Source organism: Ricinus communis, chromosome 5, assembly GCF_019578655.1.
Source record: "Ricinus communis isolate WT05 ecotype wild-type chromosome 5, ASM1957865v1, whole genome shotgun sequence".
In the NCBI taxonomy this organism is placed as follows: Eukaryota; Viridiplantae; Streptophyta; class Magnoliopsida; order Malpighiales; family Euphorbiaceae; genus Ricinus; species Ricinus communis.
In genome coordinates, this window is record NC_063260.1 from 8,171,617 (window position 1) to 8,188,057 (window position 16,441).

General features: G+C 32.4%; 2 protein-coding genes across 3 annotated transcripts; one reads left to right on the plus strand and one right to left on the minus strand.

The window, feature by feature from the left end:
* Positions 1–1,472: 1,472 nt before the first annotated feature.
* LOC8261017 (structural maintenance of chromosomes protein 4) lies at positions 1,473–12,074 on the plus strand. 2 transcript variants are annotated; one of them, XM_015728482.3, is made up of 29 exons: positions 1,473–2,155; positions 2,277–2,366; positions 2,554–2,655; positions 2,771–2,947; positions 3,028–3,158; positions 3,966–4,044; positions 4,147–4,304; positions 4,391–4,466; positions 4,581–4,709; positions 4,780–4,924; positions 5,141–5,271; positions 5,611–5,763; positions 5,854–6,043; positions 6,561–6,694; positions 7,253–7,411; positions 8,018–8,326; positions 8,409–8,585; positions 8,757–8,840; positions 8,920–9,129; positions 9,217–9,306; positions 9,397–9,518; positions 9,601–9,756; positions 9,855–9,962; positions 10,040–10,100; positions 10,319–10,453; positions 10,564–10,651; positions 10,758–10,830; positions 10,938–11,106; positions 11,606–12,074. In XM_015728482.3, exons 1-28 carry the CDS (start codon positions 2,006–2,008, stop codon positions 11,056–11,058), a joined length of 3,738 nt encoding a protein of 1,245 aa, XP_015583968.1. In that variant the 5' UTR covers positions 1,473–2,005; the 3' UTR covers positions 11,059–11,106; positions 11,606–12,074. The 2 variants fall into 2 exon arrangements, with proteins under 2 accessions (XP_015583968.1, XP_015583967.1); XM_015728481.3 differs by having other exon boundaries at positions 1,475–2,155; positions 10,938–12,074.
* On the minus strand, positions 11,372–14,526 carry LOC8261018 (aquaporin NIP2-1). The gene is made up of 6 exons (XM_002534371.4): positions 14,353–14,526; positions 14,042–14,257; positions 13,660–13,884; positions 12,555–12,749; positions 12,391–12,452; positions 11,372–11,855 (listed from the first exon to the last, which is right to left on the minus strand). The coding sequence occupies exons 2-6, from the start codon at positions 14,195–14,197 to the stop codon at positions 11,600–11,602; spliced, it is 894 nt and encodes a 297-aa protein (XP_002534417.1). The 5' UTR covers positions 14,198–14,257; positions 14,353–14,526; the 3' UTR covers positions 11,372–11,599.
* Positions 14,527–16,441: the final 1,915 nt, after the last annotated feature.

Genomic DNA, 16,441 nt, shown 5'->3' on the forward strand with positions numbered 1-16,441 from the left:
AGATGTTGATGTGCCTTTTTTCCTAAATCACTCAAGCTAATGATGCAACTTAAGTTTCTTATACCAACATAGATTAAAGTAAAGATGATGTTTCTAATACTTTTAACCTAAAGATTTTCATACAAAATATTACTACTAAATTGATATTATGGTCAACCAATAATTATAGATGAAACTAATAAATATATGAAATTAAAGAAATCATTCATTAAATAAATAAATAACAAGATTCATACATAAGTTAAAATGCTAAACTAAACACTTATGAAAACTAGCCTAACATATTTAATCCAATGATCATGGTATTTAAATAGAAAGACAAAAAATAATAAATCCTTATAAATTCAGAATTTCTTTAAGTAGGAAGAAAATTGATCCTCAGTCTCCACTGCTTGAAAAACTCATTAGATCTTAAAAAAAGTAATGAAAACTAAACTAAAGTGTTTTATGGAAAACTGTAAAGAATTATGGAGAGAATAATAGTGGCAGGTGTAGAGAGCAAGTAGGAGAAAACTCTCCTATTTTTTTAATTAGATTTTATAGAGATTTATATAGAGAAAAGAGTCATCCTCTATATAAGTCTCCCTAGAGATGCATACCTAATATAATATTATCTAATGGATAAGACTTTAAGTATCTTAATCTCTACCAAATATTATCCCATAAATAACTCTTAATTTAAATCCTAATAATTATATAAGATGACTAAAATATCTCTTGGGTCTTGTAATTAGCAGTCCATGCGTCTTAATCTTAGACCTTGATATGAACATGTCCCATTAAACTTCTTTTAGCTCCATATTTTTCTCTTTTTGCAAATATTCCGAAAAATAGACAATTAAGCTTAAGTGAGGTAAAAGTACATATTTTCACCATTTTATATATAAAAACATATCATTAAAGCTCTAAAATACTTTTAAATATCTATACATAATTTGGACCGATCAAGGTGCTCATAGTTCGACTAACCGAACTATTAACTAAAAATTAAGATCGAATCATTCATTTTAATTTTTTATTCTTAAAACCAAAACCAAACCGAATGAACGAATTAACCGATAACTGATCTACTCGGACTGGTTAACCTTGGTTTATGGTTTTAACCGTTACAATTATTCAACAAATATTTTCAGGAAAATCTTGAGTAAAAACAATAATTCTAACTGAAATAAGTATAATTAAAAGTTACAGTACAAGATATGCAACAAACATTAAAAATACATTATTTTAAAAAGTATATAGATTCCAAATATTTGGATACAAAGTTGCTTAAAATTTCTTTTATGAATATCCATCATAAGGAGAAAATTTAAATCTAAAAATAAAGGAAGTAGCTCTTAGTTATCAATATTGATGAGAAAAGAAAATAAGGTTATTTTAGATATATTTATATTAAATATATAAGATATAATACTTTTAGTACGTTAATTGAAAATCACAGTTTTTTGTTTAAAAAATCAAAATCGAACTAAAAATCATAATTATAAAAAAAATTAGTGCCTAAACTTAAACCATCAATTTGATTATTCAATAAATTTAGTTGGATTTAATCGGTTTCGATTTAAATAATTTTTTTTCTCAGCCCTACTTGGAAGGGAGTGTTAGAAATCTTATGAAAAAAATAAAAAATAAAAAAAATTTATTAAAGTTTACAATTCAACCAATTAACAAACTAATTTCAGTGATTTTGATATTATTTAGACCAAAATTAAATTATGTTAGTTGGGCTCCGTGTGCGTCCCATTCCTAAGGGAACACATCACAAATTTCTAAAAAGAAAAAAAGAATGTAACATATGGCAGCATTACGCTATTCCTTACGGAAATAGTGTCCCATTTACAATCCGACAGCCCAGCGTATCTAAACAAATTTCAAATTCCCGCCAAACAAGCTCTCATTTTCCGAAAGCCATTTTTGAATTTTTGAAAAGTAATTTCTTTTTTATTTTCTAAAAAGTTGAAGTTAAAGCAAAGAGAAGCGGAGGAAAGAGCGAGTTGACTCGGGAATGGGTGACGAGGAGTTCATGGCGAACGAGTCTGACACGGTCGGAGCGACTGGTTCTTCAAATAAACCCCCAAGGCTATTTATTAAAGAAATGGTTATGAGGAACTTCAAATCTTACGCTGGTGAACAACGCGTTGGTCCTTTTCACAAGGTTTCGCTTTGGCTTTTTTAATTTTCAGTTTTGTTTCATTTCTGGGCTCTCTTTGGCTAAAGATGAAAAATTAGAGCTCTTTCGGTTATCTAATTTTATCAAAATTCGCTTTGCGCCTCAGAGTTTCTCTGCAGTAGTCGGACCTAATGGAAGTGGAAAGAGTAATGTAATTGACGCGATGCTGTTTGTTTTTGGAAAGCGAGCAAAGCAGGTTCTGTAATAAATTTCTCGTTTTCTTGTATTTTTACTCAACGCATTGTCTAGAATTCAGCTATTTTTCAACGCATTGTATTTTTACTCAAAGAAGTACTGCTTTGGGTAGATATTAGTTTTTGTTGTTGTTCGGTTTTAGGGTTTAACTTTCATTTAATCTCTTGTGCCTTGATTGGAATGTGCAGATGAGACTTAATAAAGTTTCTGAACTTATTCACAACTCTACAAATCACCAGAATTTGGATAGTGCTGGTGTTTCTGTTCATTTTCAGGAAATTATAGATCTGGTAATTATTTTTTTAAAATTTTGTTTACATGTAACTACTTACATGTCTTAGTGATTTAAAGGTACCTTTGTCAAAGTTTTAAATGAACATATCTTCAAACTGATTTCTCCATCAGGATGATGGGAACTATGAAGTTGTTCCACGGAGTGATTTTGTAATCACTAGGGTTGCATTTCGTGATAACTCTTCCAAGTATTACATCAATGATCGTGGAAGTAATTTTACTGAGGTCACCAAGAAACTGAAAGGGAAGGGGGTTGACCTCGACAATAACCGTTTTCTTATTCTTCAGGTGTGTTTTGGAAATATACCATTGTAATTTGAGCGAGAATTTGGTGTCTGGATTTTGAGATTTTGCTGCTGTTATTTCAGGGAGAAGTTGAGCAGATTTCATTGATGAAGCCTAAAGCACAAGGACCACATGATGAAGGTTTTCTTGAATACTTGGAAGACATAATTGGAACTGATAAATATGTTGAAAAGATTGAAGAATCATCTAAGGAGTAAGCATTTTGTTTCCCTTTTAAGTTTAGGAACATATCTACATGCTCTTATTTCTACATTCTGAATCCAAATTCTGGATGAGAGTATGCATTACACTAGTTATTTGTTCAAGTGAAACCCCAGGGAGAAAATTATCAGTTATGTTAACTGTTATAATAATGAGAAGCTCAAAGTAAAAAGTACATACAGGCAGGGAAGTACTGAAAAAGAAGGTAATTTGTTGCATGGTACCAATAAACTGTTGTGGTGACTGGGTGGTTTGAAACTGCAGTGGATAATGTTAGTTGGATGGTGATGGTAGCTATTGCAGTGATAATAACAATGGTGATGGTGGAGTGATGACGGTCATGATCATAGCTATACTGTTGGGTGATGAGGGTGGTTGCTGAAACATTGACTGGGAAATGGTGGTGAGGTGATAACAGCAATTGTTCATCATGGTGGCATTGTACATGCTGGCATGGCAATGATTGGTTTCTATAATGGCGGTAGAAATGAAAGTGGCGGGTATTGGTGGTGGTTAGGTGTTTGGGAGGGAAGATAGCTGTACTGGCAATGATGTGGTTGTGCTTATTCTGTTTAAATTTCATGTGTTTGGGGAGGGAAGATAGCTGTATTGGCAATGATGCGGTGGCTTCAGTTCTATTTAAATTCCAACCTATGCTTTCTAGATTTTACATTGCTTAAGGACTAAAAACTGTCTGCATTTTATTGTCACTGTTTCCTAAACAGCACTTGCAATGTAATTTGATGTTATTTACTCTCATATTTGTTCCCATTGCTTACTTTCATTCATGTTCTCATAGGCTGGAATCCCTTAATGAGAAAAGGTCTGGGGTAGTGCAGATGGTTAAATTAGCAGAAAAAGAAAGAGATAGCTTGGAGGTTTGTTTACTTTGTTATAACTAACCTTGTTAACTTTAGTGTTTCATTAGATCATCACCACATATGTTTAATTAAGTTTGTTGTTCTTCATCTGTGGTGTAGGATGTGAAGAATGAAGCAGAGTCCTATATGCTGAAAGAGTTATCACTTTTGAAATGGCAAGAGAAAGCTACAAAATTAGCTTATGAGGATAATGGTGCAAAAATGGTTGAAATGCAAGCAAATGTTACTAGCCTAGAAGAAAATTTAAGTGCTGAAAGGTTAGTTTAGATATGAAAGTACTTAATTTGTTTGTTCCATGACTAAGCTTGTTGGAATTTGTTCAAGTTTTTGTCATCTTGTTTAGGGAGAAGATTCAAGAAAGTCATAAAACTTTGAAGGAGCTTGAGACTGTGCATAAGAAATACGCGAAAAGACAGGAGGTTTGTACTGCTTGTATTTTATATCTTGGTAACCATATGGTTGTGCATGTGTTTACCTATTAATGATATTTAATTTTTCCCCTTCGACATGGAAATAAATCTTTTATATATCAGGAACTTGACAGTGATCTCAGAAATTGTAAAGAGGAGTTTAAGGAGTTTGAAAGGCAGGATGTCAAATATCGGGAGGACTTGAAGCACAAGAAGCAAAAGATCAAGAAACTTGAAGATAAACTCGAAAAGGTACGGGAAAGGTGAGCTTTTTGGCAATTGAAAATGGACATTCATCTAAATGTTTTGTCTTCCTATGCAGGACTCATCAAAGATTGACGACCTAACAAAGGAGTGCGAGGACTCAACAAATTTGATTCCAAAACTTGAGGATGATGTTCCAAAGCTGCAAAAACTCTTGGTGGACGAGGAAAGAGTGTTAGAAGATATAGTAGAGAATGCTAAAGGTTGTGGCTTTTCCTTTTAGTTTGTAAACATTGAAAATTCTTTTTGGTTTCTTTTTATGAATTATTATTATTAATATTAAGATGCTTATTTTAACATATAAATTAGTGAGATATAAGCTGCTTAGAGTGCATTTCTTTACTCATTCTTGTCTGCCACTCTCTTTTAGCATGTGTATACTTTCTAAGTAAAGTTTCCGTATGTTGGTTGACAAACAGTTGAAACTGAAGGACATCGCTCTGAGCTTGTTAAGGTTCGTGCTGAACTAGAACCATGGGAAAAACAACTCATTGATCACAAGGGAAAAGTAGAAGTTGCATGTACTGAAAGCAAGCTTTTGAGTGAGAAGGTGAGGCTAGATGGTGCATGAATCTTATTTAATTGGAAATGCTCAATGATACGCTGTAGATATACTTAGCATTTCAATTTTTAAAAGATAATTTAGCATGTTGTACTAGAACTCTTGTGAGCTGATGCTAGAGACTTCTGTTCTCCTTAGAGTGTTGCATGGAGTTCTTAAGTAAATATGTAATTTATATCAGTTATTATATATCACCAGTATTAAAGATATGAAATTAAATCAATTGTTTGCAATGTTGCCATACTCTTTGCTGACTGGTGAAAATTACTGAATTACTTTGCAAAGGATGTTATACTTGGCTAAAAATGTGCTTGTTGGTTGTTTCAGCACGAAGCTGGTCGTGCAGCTTTTGAAGACGCAAAAAAGCAGATAGATATTATTATGGGAAGAATTGAAACAAAAACTGCAGACATTGAAAAACTACAAAGTGAAATAGAAAAGCACAAGCATGTAGCATCAGAAGCCCATAATGTGGAACAAGTAAGTAAAATGCTGATAACTATCTGAACTTTGTTATTCTTATATGCTTTTGCTAAGTAGGAGGTGGTGCAAACACTTCTATGTTTTCAGGATTGCATCAAAGAACAAGAAGCATTGGTTACACATGAACAAGCTGCAAGACAAAAGGTTGCAGAACTTAAATCTACGGTTGAATCTGAAAGAAGTCAGGGTTCAGTTATGAGAGCAATTATGCAGGCAAAAGAATCTAACAAGATAGAGGGAATATACGGCCGGATGGGAGATTTAGGTGCTATTAATGGTGAGTGTCCTCAATGATGATTAATGGGAAGCCCGATTATGATTAAATACATTCTTTTTGGCATATTGTCCTTTAGCATACAATATAATTCTAAATTTGTTCAATTCAATTTGCGGAATTGCATGGGAGGCATGCATCATTAGGACTTCCTTTCCTCTTTGATGTACTTAACTTTTTTGTAATATATCCTCCATAGAACAAGAGGTGAAGTTTGTAGTAGAGCACTTCTTTCCTTATTTGTCTATTCTTTCCTTTTAATCTTGTCTGATGTTCGATAGACTTGTCTTTCCCTGACATATATATATACATACAAAGCTTTATTTTCCTCAGTTTTTCAGTCATGGATATACAAGGTTCCAATTGTTTTATGTTTGACAGACTTGTCTTTCCCACATTTAAAGAAAACTTTGTTTTCCTCAATTTTCAGATTAATAACTTACAAGTTTGCATTTTTGTGTTACCTTGTATCACTTTCAGGTTAATGCGTTCACATTCTTGTTAATTTTTGTCATTGCAGCAAAATATGACGTTGCTATATCAACAGCCTGTCCTGGACTAGACTATATTGTGGTGGAGACAACTGCTGCAGCCCAAGCATGTGTTGAGCTTCTACGAAGAGAGAATCTTGGGGTTGCTACTTTCATGATATTGGTACTAACTGCATATTCTAGATGGTAGCTCTTAATTATTTTGAGCACCTCCAAGAACTTGCTGAACAAGGGTCGGGTGTTTTGGCCTGAAAAGTTTTGCCATTAAAATGAATATAAAATCTCAGGACAAGATATCTGATGGCTGAATTGGCCAATTTTGCATGAACAACTTGATATTTGTTTTCCTTGTTGCGGTCTATCTCATAATTTAGGCTGTCTTACGAAATTTGACCTATGAAAAGTGGCTTCTGAAATGTTTAGATGATAACAATGACTAGTGCGTGCAGAAAATATATATTTTAGTGAGGCTTCCATCTATTGCATAGAAATGTCTAGACGGCAAGTTTGTGCAACAACTTTTGAATTTTGACATTATTTTGCATATGTGAAACTAAGGGCTTGCAGCAATAGTTCTGAAATTGTTAAGCATTTCATCAGAATTTCAGATAAAGGTCAATTGGGTTCTTAGATTTGGTAGACGCCTTATTTTGGAATGTGATTAACTGGTCAAGTACATTATGCTATATGCTTCAACAATTATGCCATTTCTTCGATGCAGGAGAAGCAAGTTGATCTCTTGCCAAAGTTGAAGGCTAAAGTAACCAGTCCTGAGGGAGTTCCACGTCTTTTTGATTTGGTTAAAGTTCAGGATGAAAGGATGAAGCTTGCGTTCTATGCTGCTTTGGGTAACACTGTTGTAGCAAGTGATCTGGATCAGGTAGATTCTAGCTTCTTAATGCAGCTCATATTTACAAATTTTTAAATATTGTTTATTTCCATGTAAATGCTGGAAAATTTCTTCATTGTAGCTCTTCCTAGCAGGAAAATTCTATGGATTTGATCTAAAATTGGTTGAATGCAGAAAAAAAGGATCCATTTAGCTACTTAGCTTAATCCAACTATGTTAATTTAAGCCTTAGTTGACTGAGTAGATAGCACTCTCTGAACATGCCCTTAATCTTTTGGCATCTGAACTAGTTTCATTAGATGCAGCTGCAGAAGCTTATAAGCGTTTTTATACTTTTGGTTGTTTTTGTTTCGTCTTTGTTCATAGAAGAAACTATGTGATTCAAAACCTTGAACAGGCAGAAGCTGTGGCTTTGTAGCTGCTGAAAGAATACTTTCTAAAATTTCCAAATATTGCCCTCAAATTAGGAATTATCTTTTGTTCTATTCCATATGCTTTGATCTCTTGCCATGTTTAGTCGAGCAGGTTCTTCAAGGATCTTTAAATGATTCTAAAGTTCCTGCGCCATTACTTTGAACTAGTGTACGCTAATTCTAGACCGGAAAATAATAGATTCTTCTTGTTTTCTATATATAGGCTACACGAATTGCTTATGGTAGGAACATGGACTTCCGACGTGTGGTTACTCTTGATGGTGCACTTTTTGAAAAATCTGGTACGATGAGTGGTGGGGGAAGCAAGCCACGTGGTGGTAAAATGGGCACATCTATTCGATCTGCCAGCGTTTCTGCAGAAGTTGTTGCAAATGCTGAGAAGGAGCTCTCTACTATGGTTGGCAAATTAAATGACATCCGCCAAAAAATAATTGATGCAGTGAGAAGTTACCAAGCCTCAGAAAAAGCAATTACTCATATGGAGATGGAATTGGCCAAAAGTCAGAAAGAGGTAATACGTATGTTGCAGTTTATGCAATCTTTTTTTAGCTGCTGCAGAAGAAATAAATCTAAAATGACTACGTCTCAAACAGATTGACAGTTTGAATTCTGAACATAGTTATCTTGAGAAGCAACTTGGTTCCCTGGAGGCTGCATCACAGCCAAAGAAGGATGAGCTTGATAGGCTTAAGGAACTGAAGAAAATTATATCTTCAGAGGAAATGGAGATTGACAGACTTACACAAGGGTCTAAAAAGCTGAAAGAGAAGGTATATGAGGAATCCATCGTGTCTCTGATTCACATTTAAATTTTTGATTCCCTTCTGAATATCTAGATGTTCTTGATGTATAATTGACTGTATCTATAATGTCAAATGTTCTATAATTTTAGTCTGATAGTAAAGTTTAGTTGACTTAGGCTTAATCATCTCTGCTGACAGGCTTTGGAGCTTCAGAATAAAATAGAAAATGCTGGGGGTGAAACATTGAAAGCACAGAAGGCAAAAGTCAAGAAGATTCAGTCTGTAAGATCTAAGATGACTTTAAAATGTTGAAATTACTAAGATGTAGTGCTTGTACTAATTTATCCTCTGCATAAATCAGGAAATTGATAAGACAAGCACAGAGATCAACCGACAGAAGGTTCAAATAGAGACAAATCAGAAAATGATAAAGAAGTTAACTAAGGGGATTGAGGACTCCAAGAAGGAAAAGGATCGATTTGTTGAGGAGAAGGAAAAACTGAAAAGTGTTTTCAAGGAAATAGAAGAAAAGGCTTTTGCAGTTCAAGAGAATTATAAAAAGACACAGCAGGTCTATTTTTTGAATCTTTGAGTTTCAACATGGTAATTCAGTTATGGAAGAATTTTCATTTTTGCTGAATGCCTTGTCTATTGGCAGCTAATTGATCAACATAAAGAAGTGTTAGATAAAGCAAAATCTGAGTATGAAAATGTGAAGAAAATTGTGGATGAGTTGCGGGCATCGGAGGTACTGTGCCAATAAATTTAATTATTATGTTACTAGTTTTTGGTCAAATGACAAACTAAATCAGTTGGTTTTCGTCATTTTATGGTACAGGTTGATGCTGACTACAAACTGCAAGATATGAAGAAATGCTACAAGGAGTTAGAATTGAAGGGAAAGGGTTACAAGAAAAAGCTCGATGACTTACAAAATGCTCTTACGCACCATATGGAGCAGTATGTGGATTTATGGAGAAGTCATCAGTATTTGTGGCTGCATTATCATGATATATTTTTAATGTTGTCTTGTTGGTTGCAGAATTCAGAAAGATCTAGTGGACCCTGAAAAGCTTCAAGCAACCTTGGCAGATGAGACTCTTGCCAAAGCCTGTGACCTCAGAAGGGCCATGGAAACGGTAGCATTGCTGGAAGCCCAACTAAAAGAGATGAATCCAAATCTGGAATCTATCTCAGAGTATGATCTTCTGTTTCAATTGCTATGAAAATTCATGCACAGGTTCTTACATTGACATTGTGCAATATACTCTGCTTAAAATGTACTTATTATTGCAGATATCGGGGAAAGGTTTCATTGTACAATGGGCGAGTTGAGGAGCTGAACACGGTCACTCAACAGCGGGATGATATAAAAAAGCAGCATGATGAATGGCGAAAGAAAAGGCAAGATTATTGTCATTTATACACTTTGGTTATGCTCTTAATGTTATTATCTTTATCTGAATTGGTTATTGCTTCAGGTTGGATGAGTTCATGGCTGGATTCAATACAATATCATTGAAGTTAAAGGAAATGTATCAGGTAGGATGATGAATTTTTCATGTGTTATTGTCGGAATGTATATGCATGTTTGTGCCTTTTTATTTGGGTGTTTGTGGATGCAGTTTTCTGGTTAGGTCTTTCTCCTTTTTGTTTTTCGCTTTAATCTGATTTTAAATTAAACTATGATCTAATAAAACGTTTTGGTTGCCAATCTGTACGCGGGACTTACCTGTGTCGATCTTGATGTATTGTCACAGATGATTACACTTGGAGGAGATGCAGAACTTGAGCTGGTGGATTCTTTGGATCCTTTCTCTGAAGGTGTTGTCTTCAGTGTCAGACCGCCCAAGAAGAGCTGGAAAAACATTGCCAACTTATCTGGTGGTGAAAAGGTTAATACTAATAATTGTCGATTCTTTTTTACCATACAAGTGTTTTGAGTTGTTGAAGATATTCTTAGATGTTGGGTTATAATAGCATTGCATCTTGCAACTGTCTTCAGACTCTTAGTTCACTGGCTCTTGTTTTTGCACTTCATCACTACAAGCCAACACCTCTGTATGTAATGGATGAAATTGATGCTGCTCTAGGTAATTTTTCATTGGACTTCTCATCTTAAATCTTTATTTCGTATTTTTTATAGTTCCTTGGCATTCTCTGTTGTTTTTAACTTGAGTAGTTCATATGGGTTACCAGATTTCAAGAATGTTTCTATTGTGGGACATTATGTGAAGGACAGGACAAAAGATGCACAATTCATCATCATAAGGTAGGCTAGCTGCTGACAATGAATTATCGCTGTTGCTTCTGATGCTATATTTACTTATCTTTGTTGGATGTGTATTTTCTTAAAAAAAAATTTCCGACTATATGCAGCCTTAGAAACAACATGTTTGAGTTGGCTGATCGACTTGTTGGAATCTACAAAACTGACAACTGCACTAAGAGCATTACGATCAATCCTGGCAGTTTTGTGGTGTGTGGAAATGCTGCTTGATGCGCATGTGGATTTTTGCATTACGCCCTCGCCGTTCCTCTTGTACAGGCCAGATTCTTACAACTATGCAAATATCAACTCGATATTTATTTGGAATATATTTTATTTTACCACATATTTAATGTCCAGCAGGTGTGTGCCTGTGGTAAGCATAGTGCACATTAATTAGCGTCCTTGGAATTGTTTTGTAGATAGACATTTCACTGTAATGGTCTTTTGGCACAATCGAGCTTGCTTTGGTAATGATGCCTCTTTTATGTAATAGTTGGTAATGATGCCTCTCTTTGCTAATTCGAAATCTGTCAGCCAAATATGAGAATGGTGCCTAACAGGCTACCTATTTTCCATCTACTATATTTATTCAACTGATGATACAAGTAGCGAAGGTGTACACAGGCAGACTTTCTATTTATGGTACAGAGTTGCTATTAAGTAAAGCAAGAAAATGAAGACAATGATACAAGAAAACTGTCATGAGCTGAGCTCATTTGTTGCAGCCTTCTTACTTTTCCCCTTTTGACACAATAAAATGGCACTTCTTTCACAGGGCATCAAAGGGGTCTTTATTAGTAGGCTGCTCATTGGTGCTTCTGATTCTCCGAAGCTTGGCAGAAAATGAACGTGGAGAAATTGCTTGGAGTGGCTGATCAGTTACACGAATAAAATTATAAGACCATGATCCAAGCAATGTCCCAACCACTGGTCCAACAATGTATACCCATATCCCCTTGTAGTATGCACTAGCTATTGCTGGTCCTAGCGTCCTTGCTGGGTTCATAGATCCGCCTGATATTGGTCTGAAGATGACTAGACAGGTTGTTAGTTACCAGCTATTAAATGTTTCTGGTCTTGGTGGGGGAATCCTATAATGAGATTTCGGGACTATGTACATATGTATATTTTTCTTAAAGAAAAACTCTAATGTATAAGGATGTCAAAACTTCCAAATAATTTGTGGGTCATTTCTTTAAGATGTTAATTCTTTTAGTACAGAATAAGAGGATTTAGTCATGTCCTGTCTTGTCTTGAAATCATATGCGTACGCATCCTTAGTTCCTATACTATAAGAGAGATACTCCATGTTCATTTTCTCTCAATTGAAAATTATATATGCTTTTTATGATTAAGCCTCATAGAAAGAATTTCTTTAATATTGTTCATTACTGTGGTTGAGTATATATTTGTTCACTGCTAGGCACAAGATCTCGACCCTCAGTTTTTGGTACTATAATTGCAGGCTACGTGAAATTCCACCAAGTAATACGCCTATTTCGATTTTTTAATGGCCCAAAAAGATACTGTTGACTTTGTTTTTGTTAATCTTAGGCTTACCCGGCCAATATGGATGTTATACATACTGCAGAACCAACTGCTATACCAGCTAACTCTCCTATCTGCAAAAAAAAAAAGAAAAAGAAAAGAAAAAAAAGATGAAGAAAAAGTACGTAAAATGAGGAAAATACATGATTTTGGATGGATGTTATTGTGATACTTACCGCCTTGGTGTCAGTTGCCACAGCTGAAGTAACAAACATCATACAAAATGTTACAACAATTTCCATGACTAAAGCTTGAAAATCTGATCCTGAAGGTGAAGTGGTGCCGATGTGTTTTACAGGATGAAGTAGCACTTTCAATGTAAAAGAAGCAGAAATTGCTCCTGTTAGTTGAGCTGCTGCATAATATGGTACCTGAAACAAAATTCAACCTCTTTAATCTTTTGAAGTGAAAAATAACAAAACCATGAATAGAATATAATAATAACTTTCACATGCCTAAAGAGATTTTTTTTTCTTTTATAAATCTCTATGTTTGTGCAAATTTTGATATCAAATTTAGTGTCCTATTCCAATTACTGTTCAATTTTGATTCTAACCCTTCTCATTTCTAACTGTTTATTTGTCATTTCGCTCTAGAATTATGGAGTTCATTGATGGAAAGTATAAAAAAAATGGTTCAAGTTGATAGTTTTAAATAGATGATCTGCAAATGGATAATTTTCTATTAAACAAAGAATAAAAGAACATATGCATGAGCAATTATTTTAAAATTATATTGTAAAATAGCAATCCATATATTAAACTGTTTGGACTTCTAGTTTGGTTCATTCCTCAACCAATTTTATGAGTGTAGTTAGAAGGGAATCAATTATATCTATACATGTGCCCATCAATACCCTTTTCCCTATCTATAATTAATAAGTTTTTTTTTTTTTAATTTTCTTCCCCAAAAATAAATAATATTTCTTTCTCAATAATCCACATCCATATTTATATTGTGGTTACAGTAAGGTAGCAGAAAATTTGAAATGATGAAAGCTAAGGATTTATTCAGTATGGGGTCTAAATTAGCCCATTGCATTATTGTCATGTTCCTGTCACCAGATGTACATGGAATTATATTGTCTACCTGTCTATGAAACCTAACCAGGAGAATTTCAATGCGGACAATAACCAAAAACTACCACAGTAATTCTACTAGAGCAGACTGCAAGAAGTCAGGATCCAACTCCTGACAGTCTCATTACTATTTGAAAATTTTCTCGAGTACGAGAAAACGACAACCCTGGATTGAATTTTAGATAATAAGATGGATTTTTACCTCCTTCCACGGAAAATGTCTAACAGCAGCAAAAGCAGTAGTGACTGCTGGATTCATGTGTGCACCTGAAACATGTCCTACTGCATAGATCATTACGGTTACTATAAGCCCGCCTGCTAGTGAAGCTCCAAGTTTTGAGATTCTTTTGTCATCAGCTGAACTAATAGCAGCAGCACCACATGTTACAAACACCAGTAAATAGGTTGCTATTACTTCTGCCACCACCTATACATATAGACTCACCATCGTTAGCTTTTTTTTTTTTTTTTCTGAACAAAAGAAATATTGTCAGTCAAAAGCATATCTAACTAGTATGTTTGTTCCCGAGGAAATTAAGGGTGGAAAAGAAAGAGAACTAGTAAAAATATATATGTACATGTACCTTTCTGGGAAAACGAGGAGGGTACTGGTTCTGAAATGACTGAACAAGACATAAGAATGACTTTTCAGATTTTGGGTTCTCCACTGAGACCAGATGTTCTGGGGAAGCTGGTGACGATGATGAGTTGTTGAGATTTGGATCTATTATTGTCTCCATTCTCTCGACTGAGAAACCGCCCTCTAATGAAAATATTGATAGAAAGACGATAAAAAAAGACTGCAACATTTGAAATATATAGAGAGAAAATCAGAATCAAGAAAATATTCTCATTTTGTCAAGTTAACATCAAGAAACTCAAGTTGCTAATATACCTTCTTCAAGAATTTTCAATCTCTCTTTCTATTTCTTTTTCTTTGTTGCAGTGTTCTTGTTACTGTAAAACATATCCATTACAAGCAAAAGAGCTCGAACACAGGCACACATATATAGAACTACTCGGGCAGGATACATAAGCATTCGCAGTCTAGATTTAGTTGGCCGTTGCCCTTAGTTAGAAAACAGTCCCCAGAACGTCAAGGAATTTTAGCATTTTTGTTTTTACTGATCCATATTATATAATTATAAAATCTAATTGAATATTTAATATTTATTTATCATATTTTAAAAAATAACAAGAAAATTAGATAAATTTAATTGTCTTTCTTTACTTGTTTAATATTTTAAAATTTTATTAATGTACTAATATAAAAAAATTTCTAAATATATTTATTAATTAATTTTAATATTATATAAATTAATACTATAAATAAAATCAATATCACTATATTTTAAAACTAAATATTATTATATAGTTAAAAAATTAATTTATTAGTGAAGAATATAATATTTCAAAATTTTATTTTTTAGAGTTAGAATTATCATTTTATTGAAAAACTAATTAATTAGTTACTATAGTATTAAAATATAATTATATGTTATTTTTTAGAATATTATTATCTAATTAGAAAATTAATTTATTAGTAAATATATTATTATTTAGGATTAAAATCAGTGTTTAATTAGAGATTAGAGATATAACTTATTAATCAATAAATTAATTCAAAAAAATTATAAAATTATACATAAGCTTAAATCACGCGTATTAAAAATAAGTACATATGTCAAAATAAAAAATATTATATATTAAAAAAGAGACACATGGCATTGAAATTTTTAGATTTCAAAAAAAATATATATATATATATATCCGATTGGGACATTATATAAATCATTTTATTTTATTTTTTTAATTACCTCTCTCGGTGTGACTACTTGAGTCTATATGTTACTAGAGATGGTAAATTTGATTTGAATCTGGAAACTTAATTCATGCTCGAAATCTAATCTATTTGAATTTGAATTTAAAAAAAATTAAAATTAAAGATCTAAATTCAAAATGACTTGAGACCAATATACCACCTAAATAAAAAATAACTAAATTTGAAATAATTTAGACCGAACTGATTCAAAATCCAGATGAACTGAAACCAAAATAATTTGAGCCCAAAAAATAAAATCGATAATAATCCAAATCCAAAATTGATATAATTTTAGACATGATAATACTCAAATTAGTAACCGATATAGCCCAATTCAAAATCTAAACGGCTGTACATGTTTTTTATTAAAATAAACATGATATTTTTGTGATATTTAATTATTGTATATAGCTCTTGATACTAATTTGCTTAATATAATTTATTTACAGTTAAAATTTTAAATATTATTTCTTGTAATATCATCTTTAAACTTAATCTTTTAAAATTATTATTTTTTAAATTGTTAATCATTAAATAAATAACAAATTTCAATTAATAGATATATAATAAAAATATCAACAAGTAATCAAACATAATAATAAAAGATAGAAAATAAATCTTTACATTTGTTATTTTATAATTTAGTTTAATTTGTATTTTAATTCTTCTTTAAAAAAATAATAAAGTTAAAACTTTTGATGGTATATTTATGAGAAAAAATTTAAACCTAAAACTGAAATTATACTTTGAATAAAAAATTAGATTAATAGTCTTAAATAATTTATTTGATTAAATTTTATAAATTAGTTAATTAAAAATAGAAATACATTAAATCTCATGTTGACAATTAATTAATTAATTAATATATTTATGATTTTATTGGCTCGTGCTTATGAATAGTAAGTATAATCAGTTTCAGAAAAGGTAAACTTTATTTAATTAAATATTTATAAACAAACTAATTTGAAGTACATTGAATCTTTATTAATAGTTAAGTACATTTATAATTTTAGTTTTTTACTAGACATCAAATTAAAAAATTATATTAATTGATAAGTTAATTAATTATTCGTTAATCAATAAATAATAAATTAATCAATTAACCAAGCTTTACTTAATTAATATTTTTTTCATTTTGAGACTATTAAATATATAAAAATTT